The 26,201-nt window shown below is 39.9% G+C and overlaps 1 protein-coding gene across 1 annotated transcript in view; it reads right to left on the reverse strand.

Moving 5' to 3' along the window:
- Nucleotides 1-26,201, reverse strand: part of csmd3b (CUB and Sushi multiple domains 3b) — a 383,486-nt gene that overhangs the window by 63,731 nt on the left and 293,554 nt on the right. The window contains exons 19-33 of the mRNA XM_039820294.1: nt 22,193-22,309; nt 20,434-20,649; nt 17,740-17,928; nt 11,507-11,607; nt 11,269-11,337; nt 10,943-11,099; nt 9,594-9,785; nt 7,216-7,342; nt 6,706-6,908; nt 6,099-6,290; nt 5,630-5,768; nt 4,776-4,963; nt 3,587-3,705; nt 3,217-3,292; nt 2,944-3,060 (exon numbers count right to left, since the gene is read on the reverse strand). Coding sequence (XP_039676228.1) covers nt 2,944-3,060; nt 3,217-3,292; nt 3,587-3,705; nt 4,776-4,963; nt 5,630-5,768; nt 6,099-6,290; nt 6,706-6,908; nt 7,216-7,342; nt 9,594-9,785; nt 10,943-11,099; nt 11,269-11,337; nt 11,507-11,607; nt 17,740-17,928; nt 20,434-20,649; nt 22,193-22,309 — 2,202 coding nt within the window. The remainder of the gene's footprint in view (nt 1-2,943; nt 3,061-3,216; nt 3,293-3,586; nt 3,706-4,775; nt 4,964-5,629; nt 5,769-6,098; nt 6,291-6,705; nt 6,909-7,215; nt 7,343-9,593; nt 9,786-10,942; nt 11,100-11,268; nt 11,338-11,506; nt 11,608-17,739; nt 17,929-20,433; nt 20,650-22,192; nt 22,310-26,201) is intronic.

Consider the following 26,201-nt stretch of genomic DNA (forward strand, 5'->3'; position numbering starts at 1 on the left):
GAAAGAAAGGCATATGACACAGGTGGTAACCTGTCAAAACCACGTCCCAAAACCCACGTTTACTCTGTTTCAGTATGATGGAAGGTCAACAAACTATGTCTAAATCACGGATTTTAGAGTGGAGCTGCAGTTGCATGTAGCATTAGAGGCCCCCCTGGAGGCCTGAGGCCCCATATTTGCTCAAACTAGTACAATTCTTTCTGTCTTGGTTGAACACTGTGTCTTCAAAACAATTTTAAGTTGCCTTAAGATGCAAAACTGAAGGTGTACTTGTACTATAGATGACATTGTGTTTGTCTGCAGAAAAAAATGTCCCTTAGGATAAATTACATTTATTTCAGCCTCAATGAAGCCAGCTCCCTGGCCACACACACACACACATATACACACAGATATATATATATATATATATATATATATATATATATATATATATACCTCCATCACCTCTCCATCCATCCCTCCCTCTGGCCCCAAAGGCAGAGGTGTAAAAGATTAAATCTGAACATTGCCAAGGATATTTGGCTATAAGAAGGTCACTGGTCTCTTTGTACAATACTGTTTCTCTCTGTGGAGTTCTTTTATGTAAAACATGATCCACATTTTGCTAAAACATTGCCCTGACTCACATGATTCCCTTTCTGCTTTCATGTTAAACCTCATTGTTGTTAAAATGATGGTACAATAATGAAATGCAGAACAGAAACAAAACAGTGAATTTTCAGTTGGTGTTAAATTGTCCCTGCAGGTGTAAAAGGGGATCTGACAATAAAACAAAATCATCAAGAGAGAGCTCTATAGGGCAGATAAATCTAACCTCTTATACTTGTATATTATAGCCATGCCATTGTCGTACATGAGGATGTGTATAAGGGCATGCTGTTGAGTGGTCATAAAAAATGACAAAGATTCTGCCTGTCAGCAGAAATACTTAAAGCTCCCACCGGGTATAGATTTTAAGGAAACTAGAGTGATTAAGGTTTCCATCATGCCCTGCTGTAATATCGACAGACCGCAGAGCAGGTGGAGGAGTTCACAGCTGAGAGCGTTTCAAAACAGAACAGATTTCAGGCAAGAGGACACACATGAATCAAGATTCACACGCAGACTCATAAAGCATTAACGCACACAGGGAATAGCTTACACGCTGTTAAGATACCGCAGTGGATTTTACTCATACTGAGATAACAAGAAAGAACAACATATATCCATACCAACACAGAAAGACTCACACAAAAACAAAGCCACACACACACATTCACACAAACAGAGATAAGTGATCATGGCAGTGTTGTCCCACGCTGGGGTAAACCACATGGCACATGGCTTGGTAGTTGGTAGTGAAAATCCCTCTGTGCTGCAGTCATGTACACCTGGTAGATCTTTTCGGTCGTCCAGGTTTTAACGTGTCCAGCAAAGTTTAAATCAATCCACTGGACTTGTTATGAAATTATTGAAATGTGTTACTGTTCACTTGAAAGGCTTCTGTTTCAGCTCTTGACATCAGATGGAGAAAACCTGGGCATTGATCCCTGTGAAGCTGCCATGCCTCCCGATGAGCTGCCTGAATAGGTGGCCTCTGCCACGTCCTCATTCAGGAGGTATGGCATCTCCACAGAGATAAATGCCAAGAGTTTTCCCCACCTGGTGTTAAAACTGAAGCAGCCATTTATATGAAAGGTGAAACATCATTAACCATTTAATAACCAGATCATCTGATCTGATCATCAAACTGTTGAAACTGCAACCTTGATTCTGTAACCTTCAACTACTGTAATTTATAATTATAGACATGCAATTTGTATTTGGAAAATGAAAGCTACTTAAAAATAAAGCACAATCTCTGTCACTCGCTTTGTGTAGGAGGTTTAGGGAGGCTGTCTGAGTTTTAAACAATATGTACGCCAAAATGTTAGCACGTCTCAGTAAAAATGTCAACATGGAGCTGGCAATCCAAAAGCAAAATATAGCGAGGCAGCAACCATTGTAAAAAACGCTATTTATTCATAACATCACTGGGCATAATTGGACATCACATCCACCAGTTACTGATTTTTTGTAAAAGCTCAAGTCAGCAAACTCAAATTGCTCATGAAAACATGTGATATAGTTGAAAGCTCCAGAAAAAGCTAGTAAGTGGATCTTAAGTTGGGATTTTTTTTGTCAAACTACTATTTCCAAGGATAAGAATGAACTTCAACACTAAACTTGACAGTGACATGACCTGTGACACTGATGATTAAAATTTGATTAAATCCTACCGGTTTTAAAAAAACATTTGACATTAAAGTAACTCAGAATATGTTATTGACACATGTTCCAACAGACTGACTATAATCAGTGATTTTAAATACAGCACCCCTTCCAACCTTATTTCCTCTAATGCCCCCTATTTCCAACAGCCTCACTAAATGTGAAGAATCCTCTACAATATTCATATCTTTAGAATGCCTCATTTATGTCTGACTTAAGGGCCTCCGATCAAACGTGGCAAGATAAAAAACTGTCTCATCTTTAAATGTCACTTCAATGATGAAACCCTGACCTGGAATCAAATAATTGGCCAGCGAGCTATCTTTGATCATGTGTAATATCTAATATAGTTTTTCAGTGGTTTAAAAACCCCAAAGGGGGCCTATGGGGAGTTTCCCCATTAAAATCAAACAAGTTTTAATGTGACTGTGTTTCGCTTAAGAAAAGAACAAAAGGAGAATACATGTCAAAGAAAATTGTGATCTCAGGTTTCGTTCTCAACTGGTGTCTCTTCACCTAGACTTTAGAATGACTACACTATCATTTTAAATCTTTTTAATACTTTAATACTTTCTGCTTTTCTACTGCATTTTCGCACTATAGAACACCCAATAGATTCATACAGGTACGTAAGTCTGGCAAATAATCTTAGATGATATTCACTCATACATTATCATGTTGAATGCTTACCAAACTCTCTCGGTACAGATATAGAGTAGACACAGGTCTGTCCAGAGGTATAGTTTCTGGGGAAGTTTGGAGATAAAACAGTCCCTTCTGTTCCTGTTGAACGACTTCCACAGGGAGCTGGAGACAGAACATACATATGTGCACACACACATAAAGACAGGCATAGAGGGACATAATCACACACACAGACACGTTCAATAACACATTCTTGATTTAAAATAAGCTTAAACTGTGTGTGCGGGGATGCTTCCAGTCTGTGTTTTAGTGTGTTACCTTGACAACTAGGCAATGCCCTGTTCCATCCAGGTCTGCCATCATCTCCCATACTACAGGTTAGGGTAGAATAGCCCTGAAGACAAAAAACAAGCACATTTTACTGAAGGAAAAACAACCTCAACAAACAAACAAACAAACCAGTCAACCAATCAACCAAACATCCATCCATCCAACCAACCAACAAACCAAACAACCAACCCATTTAACTTATAAACCAACCAACCAATCACCCATCCAACCAGCAAACCGACCAGCCACCCAATTGACCATCCATCCAACCAACCAACTGACCAACCAATCAACCAACCAAGCAGCCACCCATCCATCCATCCATCCATCCATCCATTAATCCACTTTGTATTTGTACCTGCAAAACATATCCAGCCTCACAATAGAAGGTGACGGTAGAGCCAAGCTTATAATCGGATCCCAGCCTGGTCCCATTCAGAACCACACCTGGGTCGAAACATGATTCCCTCAGCTTAGCTAGACAGAGAGAAAGAGAACGAGCGAGTCAGTGAGAGAGAGAAAGAGGATGAGGCAAAGAAAAAGCGACAGGCCCACATAAATAATAAGTCAAATTAACAATAACTACATCCTTAGCCATAATCAAATGAGGCAGGCATTTCGTTGGCCTTTAAAACAGTCTGTTTGACTTAGCTGCCTTTGCCAAAGATGGAGCAACAACGATAACTTCATCCCCCGGCTTTTGTATGCTGCATGAACCTTGGAAATTATGGCGTGGCCTCCCTCCTAAAAGATTAGCGGCCACCCTGCATCAACTCAAGACTTAATTCCTGAGTCCACATGAAGCCAATGATGAATCTTTTGTGCAAGTAAATCAAGCTCACCCCTCTTTCAGACTATTTCAACAAACACTCATTCAACAGGGACTTTATGGTGAGACCCATTACTCTTTCCCATCTTAAAATCAGCATGATGCACACTGTCATCAGTGTGAGGAGAGGGGGTGTTTAAGGATAATGCAGTGGTCTTCTTTGTTCAATGTGAAGAAATAATATAATAAAATATATATATATATTTCTAAACACATTCTGGAGACATCCTGTCATCATAGGAGACATCTTAAATACTTCATATTGCTTATGGAAAACAGATAAGACAGAAAACAGCCCCTGATGCAATTACATCAAGCAGAGGATACTAAAATTATGTTTCAACAATCGACAGTTACAAAGTGGCTGTAAAACACTCCCAGCTGGACTGTGTGTACTTTCTATTTTTTGTACATGTACATGTGTTGAGTCTATTTCCAGGTGACATCTAATCCAAGATAAACCATTAGATACTGACTGCAGAATAAATGACAGGGTGATTATATTGTAGATGTGTTTACTGATTAACACTGGAATGAAATGTGTCTCTACTGTTTAGAAGTCCCCCTGCTATAAATTATTCTCAAACAAACCTGACTCTCTCAGAGAATACAAAATCTGGGGTTTGTGCTGTTTGCCTCTTGTACCCTTTGAAGCTATTCCAGCACAAACCACTACAAAGCATTCAAGGACGGTGGTAGTATTGGGAGAATATTTTACCTTTGTATTCCAGGTGAAAGCCAGTGTAAGAAACAGACCCATCACTGCGGAATGCTAAATGCATCGTATTCGAACTGCTCTCTATCCGCTCTGGGAGTTTGCTGTCCTGGAAGCTACCTATCAGAGGACTGTTGCTATCCGGACCATCATAGATATACAGGAAGTCATAGTTTGGCTCAATGTTGAAACTAGAGATAGATTAGGGAAAAAAGACACAGATAGGGACAAGAGGTAGGGGGAAGCAGATGGGGAGAACAGTGGCACAGAAAGAGTCAACACTGACATTTAGGATTAGAAAATCTGGTTATTTACAGAATGTTTACTGTTTTTTATAATAGAAAGAATACGTAAAGAAAGTTCCTGAGAGCAGATTTAAAGAGCATTTTCAGAACACTAAATGGGAGAAGTAAAAATATCCACTTTTAGAAAAAAGTGTCATGGTCTGAAATGGTTCCGAAGTGCTCATAAAGTACATTGACAGTTTTTGGTTAAACCACAATGTATGTTGCAAAATTATCAAATCCTGGTAGTTACAAATCCTTTATCATCTGATATGAAGATAAAATTGTATTTCACCAGTCCTTAATGTACCAGATAGACATTCAATGTTGCCAGAGGATGAATCCTGGTGATCTCCTATCTTCTTCTCTAGCACTAAAAAGGTCAAACTGTCCACGTGACATAGTCCATTTTGATTCCACATTTGTTTGGTCGAAGCATGAGGCCGAGTGATAATACTGTATTTCTTATCAATGTCATTTAACAAAGGGAGGGCATTTCACCGTGGAAAAATAAATGTTTGACAGTAAAAAAAAAGTCAGGGAACTTGATTGTTACGTAATAAAGCAGGTTACCCGATAAAAGCCAGTGACAGGACGTAGTCAGAGTTGACAGCAATGAGCCAATCACAATCCTTGGAGTGTGGGTAGGGATGTGGGTAGTTAGGAGACAGTATAAATCCATTGGAGCCAGTTAGGTTTCCTCCACATGGAGCTATGACGGGAACACAAGCAAAGGTATATACTCATTCTAATAGAGTCTTAAAATGACATAAAATTCACATTCTCTCAAGCTCAACCATGCAGTATAAACAACTATTTTCATTGTTTTTAGTGAATCTTAGTTATACAATTATAAAGAGAGGTGGGCAGGATAATCACATCAGCAGGTTCAGACCACTAAATATTATCTTCTTTACACAGCCCTTCTAAAAGTCACACAAAGATGTGTCCTTGAGCAAGGTACTAAACACAACAACCGCAGTTGTGTGTGCAGCACATCTATTCTATGTCCCTATAAATATATGGAAGCTGGTCTTTTCACCTATGCAGACAGGCGGGCTGGGCTGCCAGTAGTATCTGTTATCCACTTGTATACAGGTGATTTTGTCATCCCCCTGGAGTTCGTATCCTGGGTCACACTGAAAGGACACCGAATCCCCCGGCTCACGGCCATCTCCACTACGACTGCCATTCATTGGTACACCTGGGTCCCTGCAGGCTGTAGCTACTGAGCCTGGACAGAGAGGGGACAGGGAGAAAAATGAGTGAATGGAGGAGAAAGAGGGGAGGGCAATTATAATAATTTGTGTAATTGTATTATGAAACATCTGTTAAGATCATTTCTGGCTGGTCAAATCAGGTTTTTCAAGTAGCAACAAGTAGTAACAGTTATGCTCATTTGGATGAAGTTGTGTGAAATATAGATTTTTTAGTCAAATGAAGATGCACTAGAAAAAAACATTGAGAGTCATAACAAACAGTATTGGTCCCTCTTGAAACCTACAATCTTACACAAATTAAAGACATGTAGAGAAAAATAATACACGGAACTTCAACAACAATAGTAGGTAAACTATCACAACTTCTCTCATTTTAATATTGAATATACTATAATAATGTTTGGTACATTAGTTCTGCACATAACTTACTAGAGAACTGAATAGCGAATCCTGACTTGCTGATGTAAAAATCAGTCTCAAACTGAACAGTGACAGTGTTCAGTGTGGAGTGGATTCCCTCAGGTAGCAGTGACCCACTGAGCTCTGACAGAGACATTTCATTCTCAGGTGGTCCGTCCCAAACCTTCAGCATGTCGTGGCTGGCTTCCGTGTCAAAGGCCAAGAACTGCAGACTGTAATTTGCAAGACAAAAAATAAAACACTATCAACAATATAAACATTATCTCTTCATCAAGTCAGAAAAGCTATTTCTCTAAGTATCAAATCCCAAGTGAGATAAATTTCATCATTATTATTATATGATAAATACAACACTAACCTAGAGGAAATCCTTCTTCAATTGCACATTTTTACAAAAGAATTGGAGTAGGCACTAAAATGAATATATATTATTATATATATATATATTATATATAGGCCTACTGTAAATGAATACAAACTTCTTCAAATACTGGGAAGACTTTGGGTGGTCCACATTACCTCACAATGTTTCCTGAGTCCACCTCGATGGTCCAGGTGCAGCGCAGATTATTGTCATAAGGAAAAGGGTACCCAGGGGACAGAATCCTCCCTGAAGACTCATCTTTAAAACGGCCACCACACTCCGCTACACGAACCACACACACACACACACACACACACACACACACACACACACACACACACACACACACACACACGTTATGAGAGACTGTTAAGATGTTACAAATATCAATTGAGTCAACCAATAGGCAATAGATGAGTGTGTATTTAAGTGTGTACGTAATGTATGACAAGTCAACCAGTTATCTGTTGGTGGCAATTGTTTATCAAAGCAATCAGATCCACCAGGTGCACCTCAGTAGCCACTGAGCAGTGATTAAACGATCGCCACGGAGACAAATGGATTAAGAAAGAACTCTCTTTCGCTGTGTCCCTCCGTCTTTCTCACACACAGAGACAGAGAAGAGAAAAGGGAGAAGAAGAGACAAAGTGCTGATCCTGCATTCATTCCTAAAGAAACCACCACACATTATATAACAGAAAATAATTCCCCTTTCTCCCTTTGTCTCTCTCGGTTATATATTTTCACAATGTTCATCCTCTCTCTCTCTCTCTCTCTCTCTCTCTCTCTCTCTTTCTTCCCCTCCCTCCCTCAGGCTCCCCTCCCTTCGTCACTGGAATATATTATCTCGAGTAATAGGAGCAATATTAAGAGTTGGGGCGGAGAGAAAAAAGAGAGGAGAATAAGAAAAAGTAAGCCAAAAATGAGAGAACCAAGGGGGGTTAAGAAGGGAACACTACGAGTAATAATAAGAAGCAATATAATATTTAGACTGGAGGTTAGCTGAGGTCACGGCGTGTCACTGCTAAAATATAAAGTCAGAGAATATCAGCCAGTGGTTTTATGAGTCTTTCATTATTGATAGTGAGAAGGAGAGAGACTTATTAAGCTGAATCCAAAATCAGAAAGTTCACAGACAGCGACGAAGAAAAAAAGGTCCTTAAAACATAGGGCTTGCTGTTATGCTTATAGCTCCCATCTGGGGCACAGCTGCAGCAGCCATTTTGTGTGTCATTCTGTACAGGCTTAGCATTTTTGGGGGTTTAATTAGAGAATGTAATCATTTAACCAAATACCTGTCTCCAAATAAGCTTTAGGTACTATACAAGGCACTTGTTCATGTAAGTGTGTAAGTTCTGGAGCCCTGATATTGCATCGCCTGTAAAAGACCATTATTGACTTGTTGACATCAATATTCAGAGCTGTGGTTTGTATTTTCCCATCAGTTTGAAGCCATGAAAAATGAATTAAAAACGCAATGGTGTTATAATGGAATATTTAGAAATATGTCAATACTCAAAGAGTAATTGCTTCCCAGTAGGTTTTATCGTTTACATAAAATGGTCTGCAATTTGATACAGTGGTCTTTAGCAAACCAAATCGATTAAAATGTGTTTATGAAACAGGTTTGTCACTTAGCCCATTACAGAGTAAGAATGACATAAATAGGGGTTAAAAACAAGCAGAGAAACAAATTCAATACAAAGAGGTTGGATTTTTTGGGGGGGCAGGGGGGAGGTGCAAGAGGGCAGTATCTGGGAACAGACAGCAAATCACCCACTCCAGGGAAGGAAATGGGCAGTGGGGGTCCAGGTGGTAAACTCTCCTGAACAAATAGGCTTTTTAGTAAGACTTAAAACTACAGCAGTGTGTGTCTCATGAAAAAAATCAAGAAGGCAATTCCACCGGAAATTGGCCTCCACCTGCTTTCTTTCCAGATTATTGAATGTCCTCCTGTAAGCAGAGACTTTGCATAATGCAGCGAATGACTGTACTTTATTGTAGAGCAATTATTAGTTCTCTGCTACTTTAAATGTGCATGTGCACCAGTTGAGTTCTGGGGAAATTAGATATTCCAGCCTGAGAACAGCTCATTGCCATAATCAACTATGGAGGAAAAAACACTCAAAAGAGAAGCAGGGTTTAATTACGTTGATATTTTTTCGCTGTATATATCCTGCTCTTGGTTTGTGCATTGAGCAAATGGGTCAAAATGTCTGTTTTAAATTGGAAACCAATGCCTTTGACAACTGTGCAGCTATTCAACAAATGGATTAACGTCTGCAGATGGCAGCGGTATGGACCATGCGTCACGCAGCAGAAAATGCAGTAATACTGGTGAAAGCCAAGGTAACAATGAACCCTCCTCCCCTTTCCCTATCAAGCTTATTACAGGTCGTTTTTCAAGGTTCAACCCACAATAAGTGTGTGTGTGTGTGTGTGTGCCTTTGTATGTCTGTATACATCTATTTGTGTCTTTTCAATTAACTTATTTTCAAAAAAAGTAAACAGCTAGAAATAGCAAGAGACATACCGATACAAGAAGGCAGAGGGTTATCCCAGGCTCTCCTTTCGCCAGTCATGCACTTCAGTGTGGAAGCACCATGCAGAGTGTATCCGGGTTCACATCTGTATGTGATGCTGCTCCCGGAGAAATGACCTTGGTCATTGACCTTGAAGCCGAACTGAGGCACGCCTGGGTCCTCACAATGAGACAACTCAAAACCTAGAGAGAGAAAAAGATAGTTAAAGATCTATGCAGTGTGTACTTTTAAAAATACTCGGTAACAGACACTTGAGACCCACTAGATGCACAACACTATTTCCTTAATATCTGGCGCACTCAAGTATTCTGTTTATGAGCTTTACAATATCACAGATCCTTTTAAGCTATCATACAAATTTTATAAAAAATAAAACAGGAAAAGAAGCTGTTCTTTTACCATCTGCAATCTGAACACATCTGCCATCAATCTGATATCTACTGTGAATGATCGCCCAGCTCAGATTGTTCTATATATGTGAGAGATGTATAGGAAAATAAACCATCATGCATTATTCATTGAATCACACCTCTGAATTTTATTGAATTCCAGCCTTCATAAATATAGTGAGGTATACAGTAGTTTTTCAGTACTACATTAAAAGCCAATGTGTCTTGTTTGCATGGCTAACTAGCTATATATCTGTTATCAGTATGAGAAAGTTGCAGAGGAGTAAGTAATGCTCCACTCTTCAAAGTGCGATGTATATTATCCTGCATGACTCCATTTAAACACATTGGATTTTCTCATTCCAAATATGCATCTAAGAGGGCACTGACAAACGTGGGTGTGCTCAGAAAGCACCTTTAACACCCAATCCTACACTGAAATCAGAGCTCTCTTAAATCTTTCTTATTCAAATGCACATCACAAAAACACTTTTTTGTGATAATTTCAGCGGTGGAATTTTCAATCAGTTCAGTGACACTTTCACAAATGAGAATCATTTAGAGTTAACTTGATTCTGCAAGTATGTTACATTTGTCAGGAATTAGTACAGCTGTCACGTGGCATATAATTGCTGAATTAATGTGACTCCCATACTGACTCTCACTCCACTCTAGTTTTGCCTAATTTAACTACAGTAAAAGTGAGATAAGATGTAATGGACAGTCCAAAATAATTACATATAGGCGATGTGAATCGGGCAGACTTTATTGTATACTTGAAGTCTCTACCCAAATCTTTACACACCAGTTTGAAATCAAGGTTTCAATACTAGAGTTGTGTATCAGGGGGAAGTTGTTTCTTTACAGTATATTCTTGGTCACAATTGAACTCAGCCACACACATTCAGGTTTTGACTAGGTTTATTTACTGATTAGCTGTCTGCACTTACTGGAGTAGACCAATTTGAATCCTTCCCCTGTACTTTCTGCATCACTGTAAAATTCCAGCCAGAGATGGTTGGAAGTGGAGATCAGCGTCAGGCCCAACATAGACGATCCCGTGAATGCTCCCAGAACTTGGGCTGTGCTGTCTTTGCCATCATAAATCTGTAATAATAACAGCACAATGCATTTGAGATGCAAATACAACATAATAAACAACCAGTGATGGCCAAGTATAGTTTTCAATGGCATGAATTGAGTCTTTTTTATCATCACAAATGTCAGGCAAGAAGAATGACTGACTCGCCAAATGTGTGTGTGCATGTGTGTTTACCTTGAGTATATCCCCTTGGGCAAGATGAAAGGTTCGAGCAGAGATGTTGATGCCTTTCCCAGCTTGCACCTGGAGTAAACATGAAATCCAAATTATATTTATTGACCAATAAAGTAGACAACACATACCCACAAATGTTTGGAGCTAGTTATTAACCTCTGCTTATTTTCACAATGATTGTTACATGTGTGCCAGAGTCTCTATTAACTATCTTAGTTAGGATGTCTAGATTAGTTACCTGGATGCTGTAGATGCACTCATGGTTGTTGTCATAGTTCATTGGATAGTTTGGAGAGAGAAGGATCCCTTCATTGTTCATAACTGAAGAACCACACTCCGCTGATGACAAATACAGTAAGAAGAGCATTAAAAAGATATAAATGATATAAATGAAAAGATACACTCTTAGCAATCAGACCATTTATATATAATGATGTAGTAAGAACATGTGCAGCTTTTTCCCCCCCTTCTTAAAAACTGTTCGGTCCTACAGAATAACATGTTTTAGTCCAAAGTAGTTAAAGCAGTTATAGAAAACACAGGCTGTCCTTAGAAAAATAAAGATTGTTTCATCTCACAGAAGATGACGATTCCTTATTTTCCTAGAAATGTACAAATATGTCTGTGTGCTTGTGTGTATGTGTACATTTCATTTAAAAACCCTTTTAAACAGCTGTATTGTCAGCCATCTACTTCAGTTGACGAGAATGGGCAGGCTGTAAAATTGAGAAACTAATTTACCTAAAGATACTCACTCTCAGCACTTCTCACATGTGCCCTCTATCTACAGTATCCATGTCCCATTCCTTTCTTTTTACCCCTCCCTCTCCTTCCCTCTCTCCCCCTCTCTTGTGTCTCTGCTGGTGTAATAGTCATATTACAGCTGCCATATCGTCAATAAATCACGCTGCTACAGTTTCCATTTAGAAAATTACCTCTCTACCCTCCCCCCTCTTGCACTCCCTTGCTCCTTGGTCTCCCTCTCTATGAATAGTGCCTCCTTTACCCTCCTCTACTTCAATCAACATACCTCTTCCACTTCTCACAAGTTTTCTTTTCTCCTTTCCCTCCTCTTTTTTCCTGTTCTTTTTTTTCTCTTTTCCCTACTGCTTCTGTCTCATTTCCCTAAACAAATGTGCTAAATTGAAGATAATGTCCAGAAATAATCAAAGAGTAGAAAAAAACATGACAAAGGCACGTTTAATTTTCTGAAAAAGCTAAGACGCCTCTTTGGCACCTCTCTATCTCCCTCATGGACAAACAATATGTTTGACTCACTAGGCAGGTAAAGAAAACTAACGCAGGGCACTAAAGCAATACTTTAAACCTGTAAAGTACATCCTTTGGTTGATGAAAATCACAAAAGCAAAGCACAATGCAAATGTTTGCAGTGCTATGGTATTAGAAAATGTGACATTAAAGGTCTAATCTTCCCTTTCCTCTACTCTTCCATCCTCCTTTGTGATGTGCATCACATCATGCAGCAATGCAACACAACACACAGGCACTAAATATAGCAAACCGCACTACACCATAGAACACGTTGATGACAAAAGAGCCAAAGACATACAACACAACACTGCAAACGTAACGCAAAGCTGAAAATAGGAGAACTGGAACTGGATGGTAATGTCTGTCTTTCTACACCTGTATAGTCCCATGCTTCTCACAGTGTTGCTAAAAACAATCCTGTGAAGGAGTGCAGACACATTTAGTCTATTTAGCTTTTTTATATAGCCCTCTATTGATTGCAACCACACAAAATCAGATTTGACACATTTCTTGCTTGCAAATAGAGCTGGGCGATAAATCGATTTCATGAATTCAATCGAATTTATGACTTAGGACGAGGTTTAAAAATCGATTTTCACTTTAACTTGGGTAATTACTGTGCAGAACCCCCGTGAGCTCCCGTAGATCATAGTGCGGTAGTCTATATCCTTGACGTTCCACTTCCGGGATTGCTCCGGTGTGCAGGAAATTCCGCTGCATGTATTTTCGCCGATGTCCGTTTCCTTATATTTATGAGGACTATGGTTAACTGCCCCTCGATTTCTACAGGGTGAATTGAGACAGCTAGCTAGACTATCTGTCAGTTTTCTCTCGCATGACTATTTTGCAGCGACTCAGTGCGGAGCTTAGCGCCGGCCATGACGATTGTGATTGGTTTAAAGAAATGCCAATAAACCAGAGCACGTTTTTCTCCCATCCCAAATTGCTACGTGGACTAGCCAGACCATCCTCCGCTCCGCAGCGTGTGGATGGTAGGGCAAAGCGAGACTAATAGTGCAGTGTTGTGTCATATTTTGTTCCGATGAAGTCTGACACCCGCACGCCTGCTCTCATCCCCGGCTCTCTGAAGCCGCCGGCATCGCAGAGGCATGGAAGTCCCAGGGGGAGCTAACTAGCGGGCGGCTGGCTTGATAGCTATCTTGCTAATTCCACAATGTTTTCATGCTACACTGGTTAACGTTACAGAAAACGAGTCTGAAAAAAGTTTGGCGATAGCAATGTGCTTTCCTGCGCTGTGTGGAAGATTTTCTGAATCTCTCTGGAGAGCACCTGGGCATAACAAGCCTATCGCTAAAAGAGCTCTTCACCTCGCTAAAAACATTGTACGTTGGATGACCCTCAATTGGCATAACACTCTTGAGCTTCATACCCATTCTTTGCTCCATGATCCCATGTAACAAGTCAGGGGTCAATTGCTGTCCTACATTAGATTTATCCTGACTATTAAAGACAGTAGGTAAGCCCTTCTGTGGTGCCCAGGGAAGAACTTTAAGGCCGGTGTCTTGGTCAAGGACAATGACTGGACTACTGCTAATACACCAAGAGAAACCCAACACAAACACAGGGGGAGTAGGCAAACTTGGAGATGACTCTCCAATGTCATTTTCTCTTTTTGTTGTCAAACTTGACCAGCAGTGTGTTTTTCACTGTTGACTATAAGTGTTCTTCACCTGAAAGTTACACATTTTTGGTGTAAGAAGACCTACTGATCATGTGTGGAGAGTATGTGTGTGAGAGTTTTCAAAACCTAGTGAGAACTCAATAATTTTACCTTTAGGCCATTTTCCTTTTGCTTCTGCCTCTGTACATTATTATTAGTGATACAACTCAGGATGAACACAAATTTTCCACCAAAGGTAAAACCTTTTTTAATTCTAATTGATACATCTTCACTGCAATTTGTGTTGCCTCCAGCATATGATTCATAGAGAGGTTATTTATTTTCCCATTTGTATGCATGCGCACTGCATCTAAATTTCACTTTGTGTTGTTTCCACAAGCATGTTTTTGTTTGCTGCTTGTAAACACTCCACTGTAGATGACAGATTGCCTGAGTTACTTAATTATGGAAGAGTTCAATGTGGCGCATGAACCTACTGTACAGCTGATCGCACACCGGACCATAAGATAAGCTCTTCTGTCAGTTTCACTTCAGTTTAATCAAGACGTTTGGAAAGCATCCAAGAACATGATGAATCCTAAAATGTTCTAGTGTTAAATAAAAAAAGTCAGAGTCATATTTTTCGTAAAACTCATAACTCTAAGGGGTGATACAGGATTGTGAACAGGCCAAAACTCTGCTGACTGATGATTCACCTCGAAGACATTTATTGTTCATCCAATAACTGAAATTTGGCGTTTTAGTTAATTAATAAAATAATTTTAGTAAATTTTTTGTGATAGTCCTATTCAGTTTAGCGTCAATTTTGTTCGCTGTATTTAATAGAATCGTTGGAACAAAGTTTAAAGAGAATCTAATCAAGGAAAAGGGTACATTACACTTTTAAATGTACTTCCAAGGTGAAAGTATAAATACCTAAAGGTTTTTCTCTGTCAGCCACTTCCTTTATCTTTGAGGATATTAAATAGTATTAAGAACTTCCATTTCTCCTTGATGTAGACAAATAAGGAGGTAGGTTGGGGTAGTGGATGGGTCACAGGACTTTCACCCAGGAGACTGCAGTTAATGTCCCGTTCTTGTCCCGCGTGTCACTTAAACGTACATTTCGTAACCTCACCCACAATCTTTTCCTAAACCTAACTGTCCTGTTCTTGTGCTGTATGTCAGTTAAACGTAAGTCCCGACCCAGAGCGTCAAAAACTGACACCAAGAGTCCTGACCATGTTTAGATCAAGTCTAAATATGACACCAAAGGGCTAGATGCTAAAGGAGACTTTTTGCTTCAATACCAAGCACTAAAGGCACCTGACCAAGCATCACTATTTGACGCCATGGGAGTGAGAATGTGCTAGTTCAATCGTCTGTTACACAATTTAAATCTTATTTGTCTTTGTTTGTGAAAAAGGAGATAATTAAGAGGAAGGATGGAAAGTAACAAAATACATTTACTCACGTTACTGTATTGAGTAGTTTTTTTGTGTATTTTTCAAGTAGTTTTTAAAATCAGTATTTTGAAATGTACTTGATTACGTTTTGAGTGATGTATTGTATTTCGCTACATTACAAATCCCATCGGTTACTGAGTTAAAAAAAAAAAAAAAAAACGAAAACCGAAAGGAAGAAAAAAAAAATCGCGCCCAGAACAACACCAGACCTGGGAAATTCTCTGCCTGGGCATTCGTTTTTTGTGCGAACGTATGCAGCTTCTTCTTTTCTGATCGCAATTAAAAATAAGTAGAAGAAGAACCGAAATGTGTCAGACCCGTCAGACCCCAACTGAGCGGGAGACACATGGACGTGAATGAGCTGTTATCCCTAAAAAATGTCAGCTCAAGGGAAAGAAAGAAAGGTCCATACAGAGTGCAGAGTTTTTAACCAAACATGGACTTCTAAGTATTTAGAAGTCAAAGGTAAAGCCGTGTGCTTAGTTTGCGGAGAACAGATCGGTGTGTTAAAGGATTATAATTTGAATCGCCACTACAATACTAAACACGCAGAGAAATACAACTTGACTGATGCAGAGCGTGCACGGACATCTGAAGCTTTGCTCGTTAAGCTGCAAAAGCAACAAGGCATCCAGGGATGCAGCCGTCAACACCATCTTTGTAATATCCCACAAAATCGCCAAAAACAGTAAGCCATGTTCTGAAGGGGGGAGTTTATTGAAGAGTGTTTGGTGGACTCTGCTGCGCTAATATGCCCAGAGGAAAAAAGAGACGTTTGAGAACGTGCCGCCTGACATAAAATTAATATTGAGGACCACAATGGAAATAAGTCCTTGACTTTATTGTGTTTTTATCCTTGATTGTATTTGATGTCTTTTCACGTGTAAAGCATTCTTGATACAATTAAATACATCACATCAAATCAAATCAAATCAAAGCAGAATTGAGTTTAGCCTACTGGTTCGGCCCTCCACAGCAGTCCCGTTTCTCATGTGTCAAAATTGCACATTATATCTTTCTAAGGGTCTTAAATGTCATGTGTGACGAGTTATGTTGTTATTACATGTGTATACATCATTTGTATAGATGTTTATACATTTGTATAGATTTTTCTTTAATTAAAAACAAAATAGTTTTGGATTTATGACTCCTTGTCCTATTTTCACTACATGGGAGAGATCCCCCCCGCCCCGTTTTACAGTTTTTTTTTATGTTAACTAAGTAACTTTTACTTAAAGGTGCTCTAAGTGATGTGACGCGTTTTTTTAGGCTATAACATTTTTTGTCACATACAGCAAACATCTCCTCACTATCCGCTAGCTGCCTGTCCCCTGAACACACTGTAAAAAAACGCAGTCTCTGAAGACAGCCCAGGCTCCACAAATGCCAACAAAAACAAACCGCGCCAACCTGCACAACAAACCATAACAAACAGTGTTCCAGCCAATAACGGACAAGAAGGAGTTGGTTGAGTCATGAATATGCATTGTGGAAGTAGCCTACCTGCTAACGCTAATGCAGTGATGGCTCAACCAACTCCTTCTTGACGGTTATTGGCTGGAACACTGTTTGTTATCGTTTGTGGGGCAGGTTGGCGCAGTTTGTTTTTGTTGCCGTTGTTGGAGCCTGAGCTGTCTACAGAGACCGTGTTTTTTTACAGTGTGTTCAGGGGACAGGCAGCTAGCGCATAGTGAGGAGATGTTTGCTGTATGTGACGAAAAATGTTGCAGCCCAAAAAAACGCATCACATCACTTTAACGTACATTTTAAATGAACTACTTTTTACTTGAGTAATTTTTCAGATAGGTAATTTCACTTGTACTTGAGTAAGTATTGGTACTTTTACTTGAGTACAATATTTTAGTACTTTTTCCACCTCTGTTAAGACGGTAATATACAGTATCTTCACTGTAATGATAACAATAAAAGGCAAACTAAACACTATTTTACTGTCAGTGATTACTAATAAGACATTTTCAAACACATTCAAATGTCTCCACGTCTTTAGACACTTTTCCACATCCAAAATCCTCAACAAATTATTTTACCACTAAAACGGGACAGGAGGTTAGACAATATTACAACAAAATCAGGAGTAATTTTACCACGTACCGACACATCTTGGTAGAGGTGAGCTCCACATTCTCCGCCCTCCTCCCAGACAGATTACCTCTGGCACCCCCTCTAGGCGGTAACCCATATTGCAGGAAAAAGACAAAGTGTCTCCAATTCCAAAACTGTAGCCGTTTCTTCTGCCAAACCGCGGCATCCCAGGGTCCTCACATGGCTCCAAAGTATATTCTGCAGAAAATGGATTGAAACTGAATATGTAACACATACATGAATAATACATGAAACATAGACTACACTATGTCAGCACTCTGAAATCTGCCCTTTCTATGCTTCCGGTTAAAAACCAGGGCTAGAAAATAACTTTTCTATATAAAGTATAATAATTGCTCAAACTAATGATGGACTATGTCAGAGAGTCAAAATATATTTTAAAACATGTACATTTATTTAGTGATTTGTTTGAGCCAAACTCAGTTTTGCTGAGTGTTACAAAAGTGCCATAAGTGTAAGTAAGAGGTGATGAGATTAGAGTGTAAGTTCGTGTCCTTTACTAATGGTGTTAAATCAACAAATCAATACCTATCACTCTCAAAGGCCAGGAAAATCCACCCCAATATCTGAAGTAAAACCAACAACATAACCATTAAATGTTAACTGAATCGAACAAACGCTTCATGTCCATGATCTCTGAAGAAACACTTTTCCATAATTCAATAACTCTTGTGATCAAAACTCTTAAAAAAGAAGTCCATTAAAATACAATCTTCGCATTAAAACAATTAGTCTAAAAGTTTTGAGTTGATTCCACTGTGTCCTAAAATGCACTGGTTTCTTGTTATGTTTCTAGTATGTTAAAATTATGTAAAGCAGGAGATTTGTTTTCAGTGGGCAAAGACTGAGGATGTGATGTGTATTTTAAAGTGTGCTGCAGGAGTAGACAGCATGTTGAGCATGTTGAGATTGGCAAGTCACATCCCTGGTGACACCTTCCGTGTGTTACATTCTGAGTGTCAGTTTATGCCATCTGGGAAGTGGTAAAGTGTCCCTCAGAGAAGACTCAGATTCAAGTGAGAGAGAGTGTTGAAAGGGCAGTTAGGCAAAGGATCTTGATTAATAAAGGGCAGTTGTAGCCTTGGACTTTGTCTTATATTCTGCCCGTTAAAGGTGCAGTAAGTAAGACTTATAAAACTAACTTTCTGTCATATTTGCTGAAACTGACCCTATGTTCCAGTAGAACTACATTAAGCAGGTAATACAAAAAAATCCAGCAGCACCTACAGCCTGTAGTGTGATTTGCAAAAACCCACAGCTCCCTGGTCAGATGCACCAATCAGGGCCTGGGGGGTGTCTAACTGTGTGTCAATCACTGCTCATGCACACACATTCATTCTCCCTTGTTGGGGGAGGGGCTTAGGAGACCGTTTTGGGCTTTAGCGGAAAGGGGGGAGGGACTGAGAAGTTGTCGATGTTGGGACAGCACCTGTGAATTGTACACATTCGGCAGACTCTGCTATGAGGAATCCATCTCCATCTCTCTTTTTCTTATTGTGTTGTTTAATGGTGGATTACATTCATTTTAATGTTGTGTAACATCTCTCATCTGTTAAGCTTTTTTTCTTTAGCTATTCTCAAAGTGTTATGGATACTCAAGGCCGGTGGTTTGTGTGAGTGAGAGATAAATATTCACTTAACACAGCAACAGTCTTGTGCTAATATCCATGTAGGAAATATGTGAAACTGTTAACGTGTATCACAAGTCGGACACAGACAAATTTCTGTAAAGTCAACAAAATGTACCCAGTGCTCCCTGAAAAGCAGTATTGGAACTACAAATGAAATGCCTATTTCTAAACTGCCATTTAAAGCTAAAGTTTTAAAAGTTGCCAAGAAGCTTGTATGTGCATTGTATTCTTGACAGTTTTGAGTCAAAGCTGCTGTCGGTTCCACTCCACTGAAACAGCTCTTGTTAAAATCTCCAATGACATCCTGATGCGTGGTGATGTAGCAGCTTAGTTTTGCTGGATCTCAGTGCAGCTTTTGACACTGTAGACTTATGTAGGTAGTGGGTGGGTTCTCTCTGCCCTGTGACACTGACTCTTGGTGTTCCTCAAGGATCTGTTTTGGACCCCATTTTTGGGGAGATCATTTGTAGCTTTGAAGAGTTACTCCACACTATATTTGTATATCTACGGAGGGAAATCATAGCTCCAAGCAGGATTCTAAGACTGTGTGCAGTTACTCTTTAAAGGTATATTGGTATCTAATATATATATATATATATATATATATATATAATATATATATATATATATATGTATATCTTTAAAGAGTGTTATGTATGTTATATTATACATCTCATTTAATCCACTCATTTAAACCTCAGAAATGCAAAAACAAAAAAAGATTTCCTCATAATTGCCTAAGCTCTGAAAGGTCAGGCACCCACCTACATGGGTATTACCTGAAATAAAACATCATTTTTCACAATACATTTAAAGAGACTGTAATTGTCTATATTCTGGTAAAGGTCCTCCTCAACTGTTTACAATTGATACTTGGCATTATTACTTCACCGCTTTGCATTTAGCAACTCTCTACAACCTACAGTATTGTTCTCAATTGTTCCGGTATGAAAAGTAAGAGAAAAAAACGACCTCTTGAAATGAACATATTCAGGGTAAATTGAAACTAGACCTTGGAGTATAATAGCACAATATGACTCGATTAAATTACCAGAGAACGTTATGTTGAAGCCCTCATATGAAATCGAAAAGTCAGAGATGAATCGTAGCTGGGCTTTGAAGTTGCCATAGAGACCAGCATTGATGTTGCTAGGCAACTCGTTGCCGGTCAGGCGAGCCAATGGTTGCAGGAAACTTCCGTTTTCAGTAACCAAGAGGTAGTCATGTTGGTCCTCCAGGTGAAAAGAGCTGAACTGAAACTGGACTCCTGTTAGAGACACACACACAGACGAGTAGACAGACAGATAACAGAGAGAGAATCTGAAGAAGTTTGTTTTATTCCCAGTTTATCAATATACCCACAATTATAATCGGTATTAACAATTAATAATAAATAAACAAGTGTGATTACAGCAGACACAAATTCTGCCATTGATAACATGAAGGGCCCTATCTTGCACTCAACGCAATTGCCTTTGTACAGCGACGAATGTATCATTCCTATTTTGCACCCGACGCACAGCGGACTTTTCCCTCCACAGACGCACGTCGGTAAATTAGGGAATGTATTTGCGCTCCCGGAGGCGGTTCAACGAAAAGAGGAGGCGTGTTCAGGCGTAAACGTTCCCTGATGCTATTTTGCAGTTTCAGAAAACAATTCCGCCACTGACCAGGAAAAACCTGGTCTAAAGTCAATGGCGCATTATTCAGATGCTATTTTAGGGGCGCATGCTTGGCCATAATGTAGCGTGTACACAACACGCATACACCTTGCTTCCCTCATCTACACGGACGCAGCAGTTCTCATTTTTGCAAACCATACATAATTACAAAGAAAAATATTACTGAAAATGCGCTTCAGGTGTTTGGATAGATCAGGAGGCATTTTACAGTACAGTCCTCAAAAAGTCGCAGCATTCTTTGTGGCTTGTTGTGTTTTACACAAAATTTCCATGAATCATGGATGTGTTGATGACATAAATGAGGAAATATTAGAGGACTTCAGGAGACTGTTGAACTACGGTGGGATTGAGAGTCCGGGAGTGATGCGCGATGTGCTCCTGATGGAGCGGGTGGACGGAGATGGAGTGGGGGGAGGAGGAAGGGGCACAACAGGTGCAGGTGGTGTGTTTGGAGGCCCACGCTCCATGGCTGCAGCAATCCTCTCCAGACTTGAGGAGATGCGCCCGAGAGGCCACAGCAACATCGCCACCCGGCCAAGACGGGCATTTATTACTTTGCCACATCCCGGACAGCTCCCGCTGGCGTGTGGCAGGCAAATCCGCCATCATAATAGCAGTCCGCCATGGAACAAGCGCACCTGCTTTTAAAGGGAATGTGAGATGACGCTCTGATTGGTTATTTTCACGTTACGCCCAAACCACACCTAGCTACTTCAGACCAACCCATTTTAGATTTGCGTCGGGCGCAAGACTCATTTATCCCGCCGGTAAAATAGCAACAGCACCCGAGATCCGCCCACAAAGCTACTTGCGTTTTGCGTTTCATACTTGCGTTTCAGATCGTTAAAATAGGGCCCAATGAGTGGTTACGCAATACTTAAAATATGTTAACATTATTTGAGTTTTTAACCAACTTCTCACCATAAATGCACTGACTATAGCCATACATATACACATGAATGTAAATATGCCCCATGTATAAACCATACAAAAACACGAATAATCAAATGTATAGCAAGTTTGTGTTTGTAGTATAGCAGTAGCTGCACTACTCTGAGTGCTAACTTGCTACTGTCTCTCACTCAGTCTCTCTCTATTAGGCAGTGTGGATCTGTGTGTGTCTCTTGCCTTTCCCGTGGCTGACTTCAACAGTCCAGGTACAGTTGAGAGATGAAGGGTAGCTGTCTGGATAGCCGGGACTAAGGATGGTTCCCCAGGGACCTCTAACATCCCCGCCACATAGAGCTGGATAGATTGAGAGAGACAAGAGTGGAAGAGAGAGAGAGAGGCAGAGAGAGACAGAGATGTGCAGAGACAGGGAAGGGAGGCAGAGAGAAGGTTAGCATCAGATTGTTGATAGCTAAAACAGATAATGTTTCCCAGTGGACCTTTAATACCACTTTTGTAGTACATACACACTTGCATATCCGCACACATACGCTACAAGAGAGGGAGAGGTAGACAGAGATACAGAGAGATTAATTGAGCGAGATCCTTTAAAACTTACGGGTAGAAAAGTCTGCAGGTACTGACTGCTACAACATGTGTCTTGTCACACATTTGGAAATGAGAAAACATTTTAATGTGTAGGCACTACACATTGTAAAACTTTACTTTAAATATTCAAAGTCAGATTTTTTTTCTGATTTATTCCTTCCACTGTTGCACATGAAATAATGACATAAATAATGTAAAATCCACCACACACTGGAATGATAAATAATGGATTATTTGCTATTTAAATAGTTTAATGTCCCTGAAACTAACCAACCCCTGACAATGATTAACTGCAAAGGTGAGTCTAGTCATTCCTCATATATGTCGACAGTGCATAAGAATCCTTAGAGATGAATTAGAAATGTTTCTTTTTCTTTTTAAAGAAACAGTATCTGTTTTATTGTGTAGACTTGAATTACGCAAACTTGTTTTTAGTTGTTTTACTTTGCTGGATTGTGTTGCATATAGAAGACAGCTTTTCAACACATCTACTGTAGGTCAGAATAAGTGGCAGTAATGACAACAGTGACCACAGTCATGCTGAATGCTGAAAATGTGACATGCTCACCAGGCAGAGACAGCTCTCACATAGTTAGGGTAGCACTCTGGGTACTCAGAGGAGCAGCACATAGACATGTAGGTACACACTGTACTGCAGGTGCTAGCACGTAGTAAATAAATAGTTGTATGAACTAAATGAAAATATCTGTTTCTATCAGAACAAAAAAGTTAACACTTCAGCTTCTCTGCTCAGCCATAATTAGCTCAAGCTTCAAGATCTATGCTGCTAATTTAATATCTTCCATACTGTAGTGACTTATCACGACTTTCAATGTGTCCTCATAAGTGTGTTATGATCAAACCTGATCGACCATATTTCAGTGCCACCTTGTAAATATCAAAATATATGCAGTGGATATGTTGTGAGTAAAAAGTAGAGAAAAAAGTAATCGGAGTAATTGGAGTTACTGGCTAAATTGCAAAGTTGTTTGTTATATAACAAGTGACCATCTGGACCATAAGTGTACTTTGTTTTACTGAGAAGTGTTGGAGAATTGAATTGTGTTGCTTTGGGATGTACGGTCTCTGAGCTCCAAAATGTTTTGAGGAAGAATACTGCGACATGAAATTAAAATTCCCAACTATGCTTGAATATTATTTAAGCTAGTTTTCCCTCAACATTATTGCTGTGCACTAGCTGCAGCTTGTGCAAGAACCAGTAAATGTCTTTTGTTTCGGAAATCTTTTTTCTGTTAATACAGTTTGATGCAAGTTTTTTGAAGCAGCAAAGCAGTGTAAATGTTTCTTAGAGACTACTTAATACATTTTGAACCTTACAGTGCAGCCTCAGGATGACCCTGCAAGTTCTGCACACGGTTCAGCCGTGTACATTGTTATGCAGTAAGAGACCTTTGCTGGCAAAGAGATGCTCGGAGTTGAGACCAGGTCTTCAGAAAAGCTTGGAAATATCTGTTGCTCAGTCTATGCATTCCATGCATTCTAATGCATGCATGTGTTGCAAGGTGCTTCATTTCTGCTCGCTCAAGTTGGTCCATCTTACAGTAGGCCGACAGGCCTGTCATTTCCTCTATAAACCTATAAAATACCATAACATTACCTCAAAAGTGCAACGGTGGCAGAGTAGCTGGGAGAAGGTCAAACCTGAAAGTTGTGCTGAAGTTTCCTTGAGCAGGACAATCAGACAGTTTAATGAGAGCTGAGAGAACCAACAACACTGAGAAGTGCAGCCCAGAATACAATCTGTACAGACCCTCCCCAATGGTGACCACTGCTATAACTACATAAAACAGGCAAGTCAGACACTGAAAATGTGCTAAAACCACAACAGAATATCAGTATCTTTCCTCTCAACCACCACCGTTTTTTCAACATCAGCATCCCTAAAAACAAGGGCGATAAAATACTATAAAATACACAGATGCATGCATGCACGCACACACACAAACACACATACACACACACACACACACACACACACACACACAATTAATTATTAACAATTTTCTGCCAGGAAGCTCCTAATGTTGAATGCTGAGTTGTGTGAGAAATTTGAAACACTGCATCGCCATCTCAATCTCTGCCAATTTCATCTCTTTCTGTCTATCTATTTCTAAGATCCCCTTCTCCAACTCTGTCTTTTAGTAGGTCTATCCATCCATTCTTTATGTTATGTGAATGAAGTTGGGTTGAGAGATTACACTAAAACATAAATCTTTGAAATTCAAAAAAGGTTGACAATTTGGATCATACTTTGATTGGTTTAAAATTAAAGGATTCCTCCAGCTCGGAGAAAATCTGACTTGTTGTGGTCATCCCTCCTATAAATATTACATAAACTAGTGTAGTTCAAAATCTAGAAATCATTCCTGATTGGCTGATTTGATAATCTTGTCGTTATGCCTGTCATTTTACATTCTACATCAAATGAAGGAATGTTGGTTATTTTCTAATAAATGTAAATGGACTGTTTTTATATAGCGCTTTTCTAGTCTTAACGACTACTCAAAGCGCTTTAACATAGTACAGGAACCATTCACCATTCACACACATTCATACACTGTGGCCAAGGCTGCCATACAAGGTGCCACCTGCTCATCAGATAAACATTCACACGCATTTACACTCCGATGAGCAGCATCGGGGGCAACTTGGGGTTCAGTGTCTTACCCAAGGACACTTCGACATGGGACTGCAGGGCCAGGGATCAAACCACCAACCTTCAGATTGGCAGGCAACCGCTCTACCACTGAGCCACAGCCGCACAGTATGAACAACATTTGAGTTTTGTAACATTTTCCAGGTCTGAGTCATCTGCCTTTACCGCTGTCTCGCTTGAATTCATCATTTTTTCATTGTCAATCATCCTGCTAGACCATTTCTTACTAGCCACAGCAGTAAATAGTTCCTATATTTGTATGGGTAAATACTGTGTAAACACAGTCTAATGGCATTCAGCCCACAAATTCCAGGCAGCATGTTTGATGTTTATATGCTCAAACTGCCTCCATGGAGGAAACCACTGCCAGTCCCAGGAACTGTGCAATTCAAATGTGGTTAACAAGCGAATGAGCCAACAAGCATAACCAAGCAAGCCACCACAAAACTGATGCAGCAGTGCTGCATCTTTCCTTCCTCCCTCCTCTCTAGCTCCACCATGATTGGAATGAGAGAGAGCTCCCATACTGCCCTTAGCTAGTCTTTTGCCCCCCCTCACTCCTTGATTTGAGAGAGAAGAGAGAGGAGGTGACAGCCAACACAGGCTCTCGTCAACCTTACCTCAAACTTTCCTGTGTTCACGGTTCACACAGGAGAGGAGGTGACAGCTGGCACATGGCACAAGCACACATACTCTATATGTGCTGACATACAGTACACATGCGTACACACACACACACACACACACACACACACACACACACACACACACACACACACACACACACACACACACACACACACACACACAGTTCATGCCCACAGATCTCTAATCTTCTCCTCAAATCATCCCCTATCAGCCACAGCAGGCTTCACTGCAAATTGCCCCTGCATACACCAAAGTGTTTGTGTGTGTGTGTGTGTGCATTTCAACCAGTGGTTTTGTCGCAGAACAAAATGTTCT

Source organism: Perca fluviatilis, chromosome 13 (assembly GCF_010015445.1).
Source record: "Perca fluviatilis chromosome 13, GENO_Pfluv_1.0, whole genome shotgun sequence".
Classification (NCBI taxonomy): domain Eukaryota; kingdom Metazoa; phylum Chordata; class Actinopteri; order Perciformes; family Percidae; genus Perca; species Perca fluviatilis.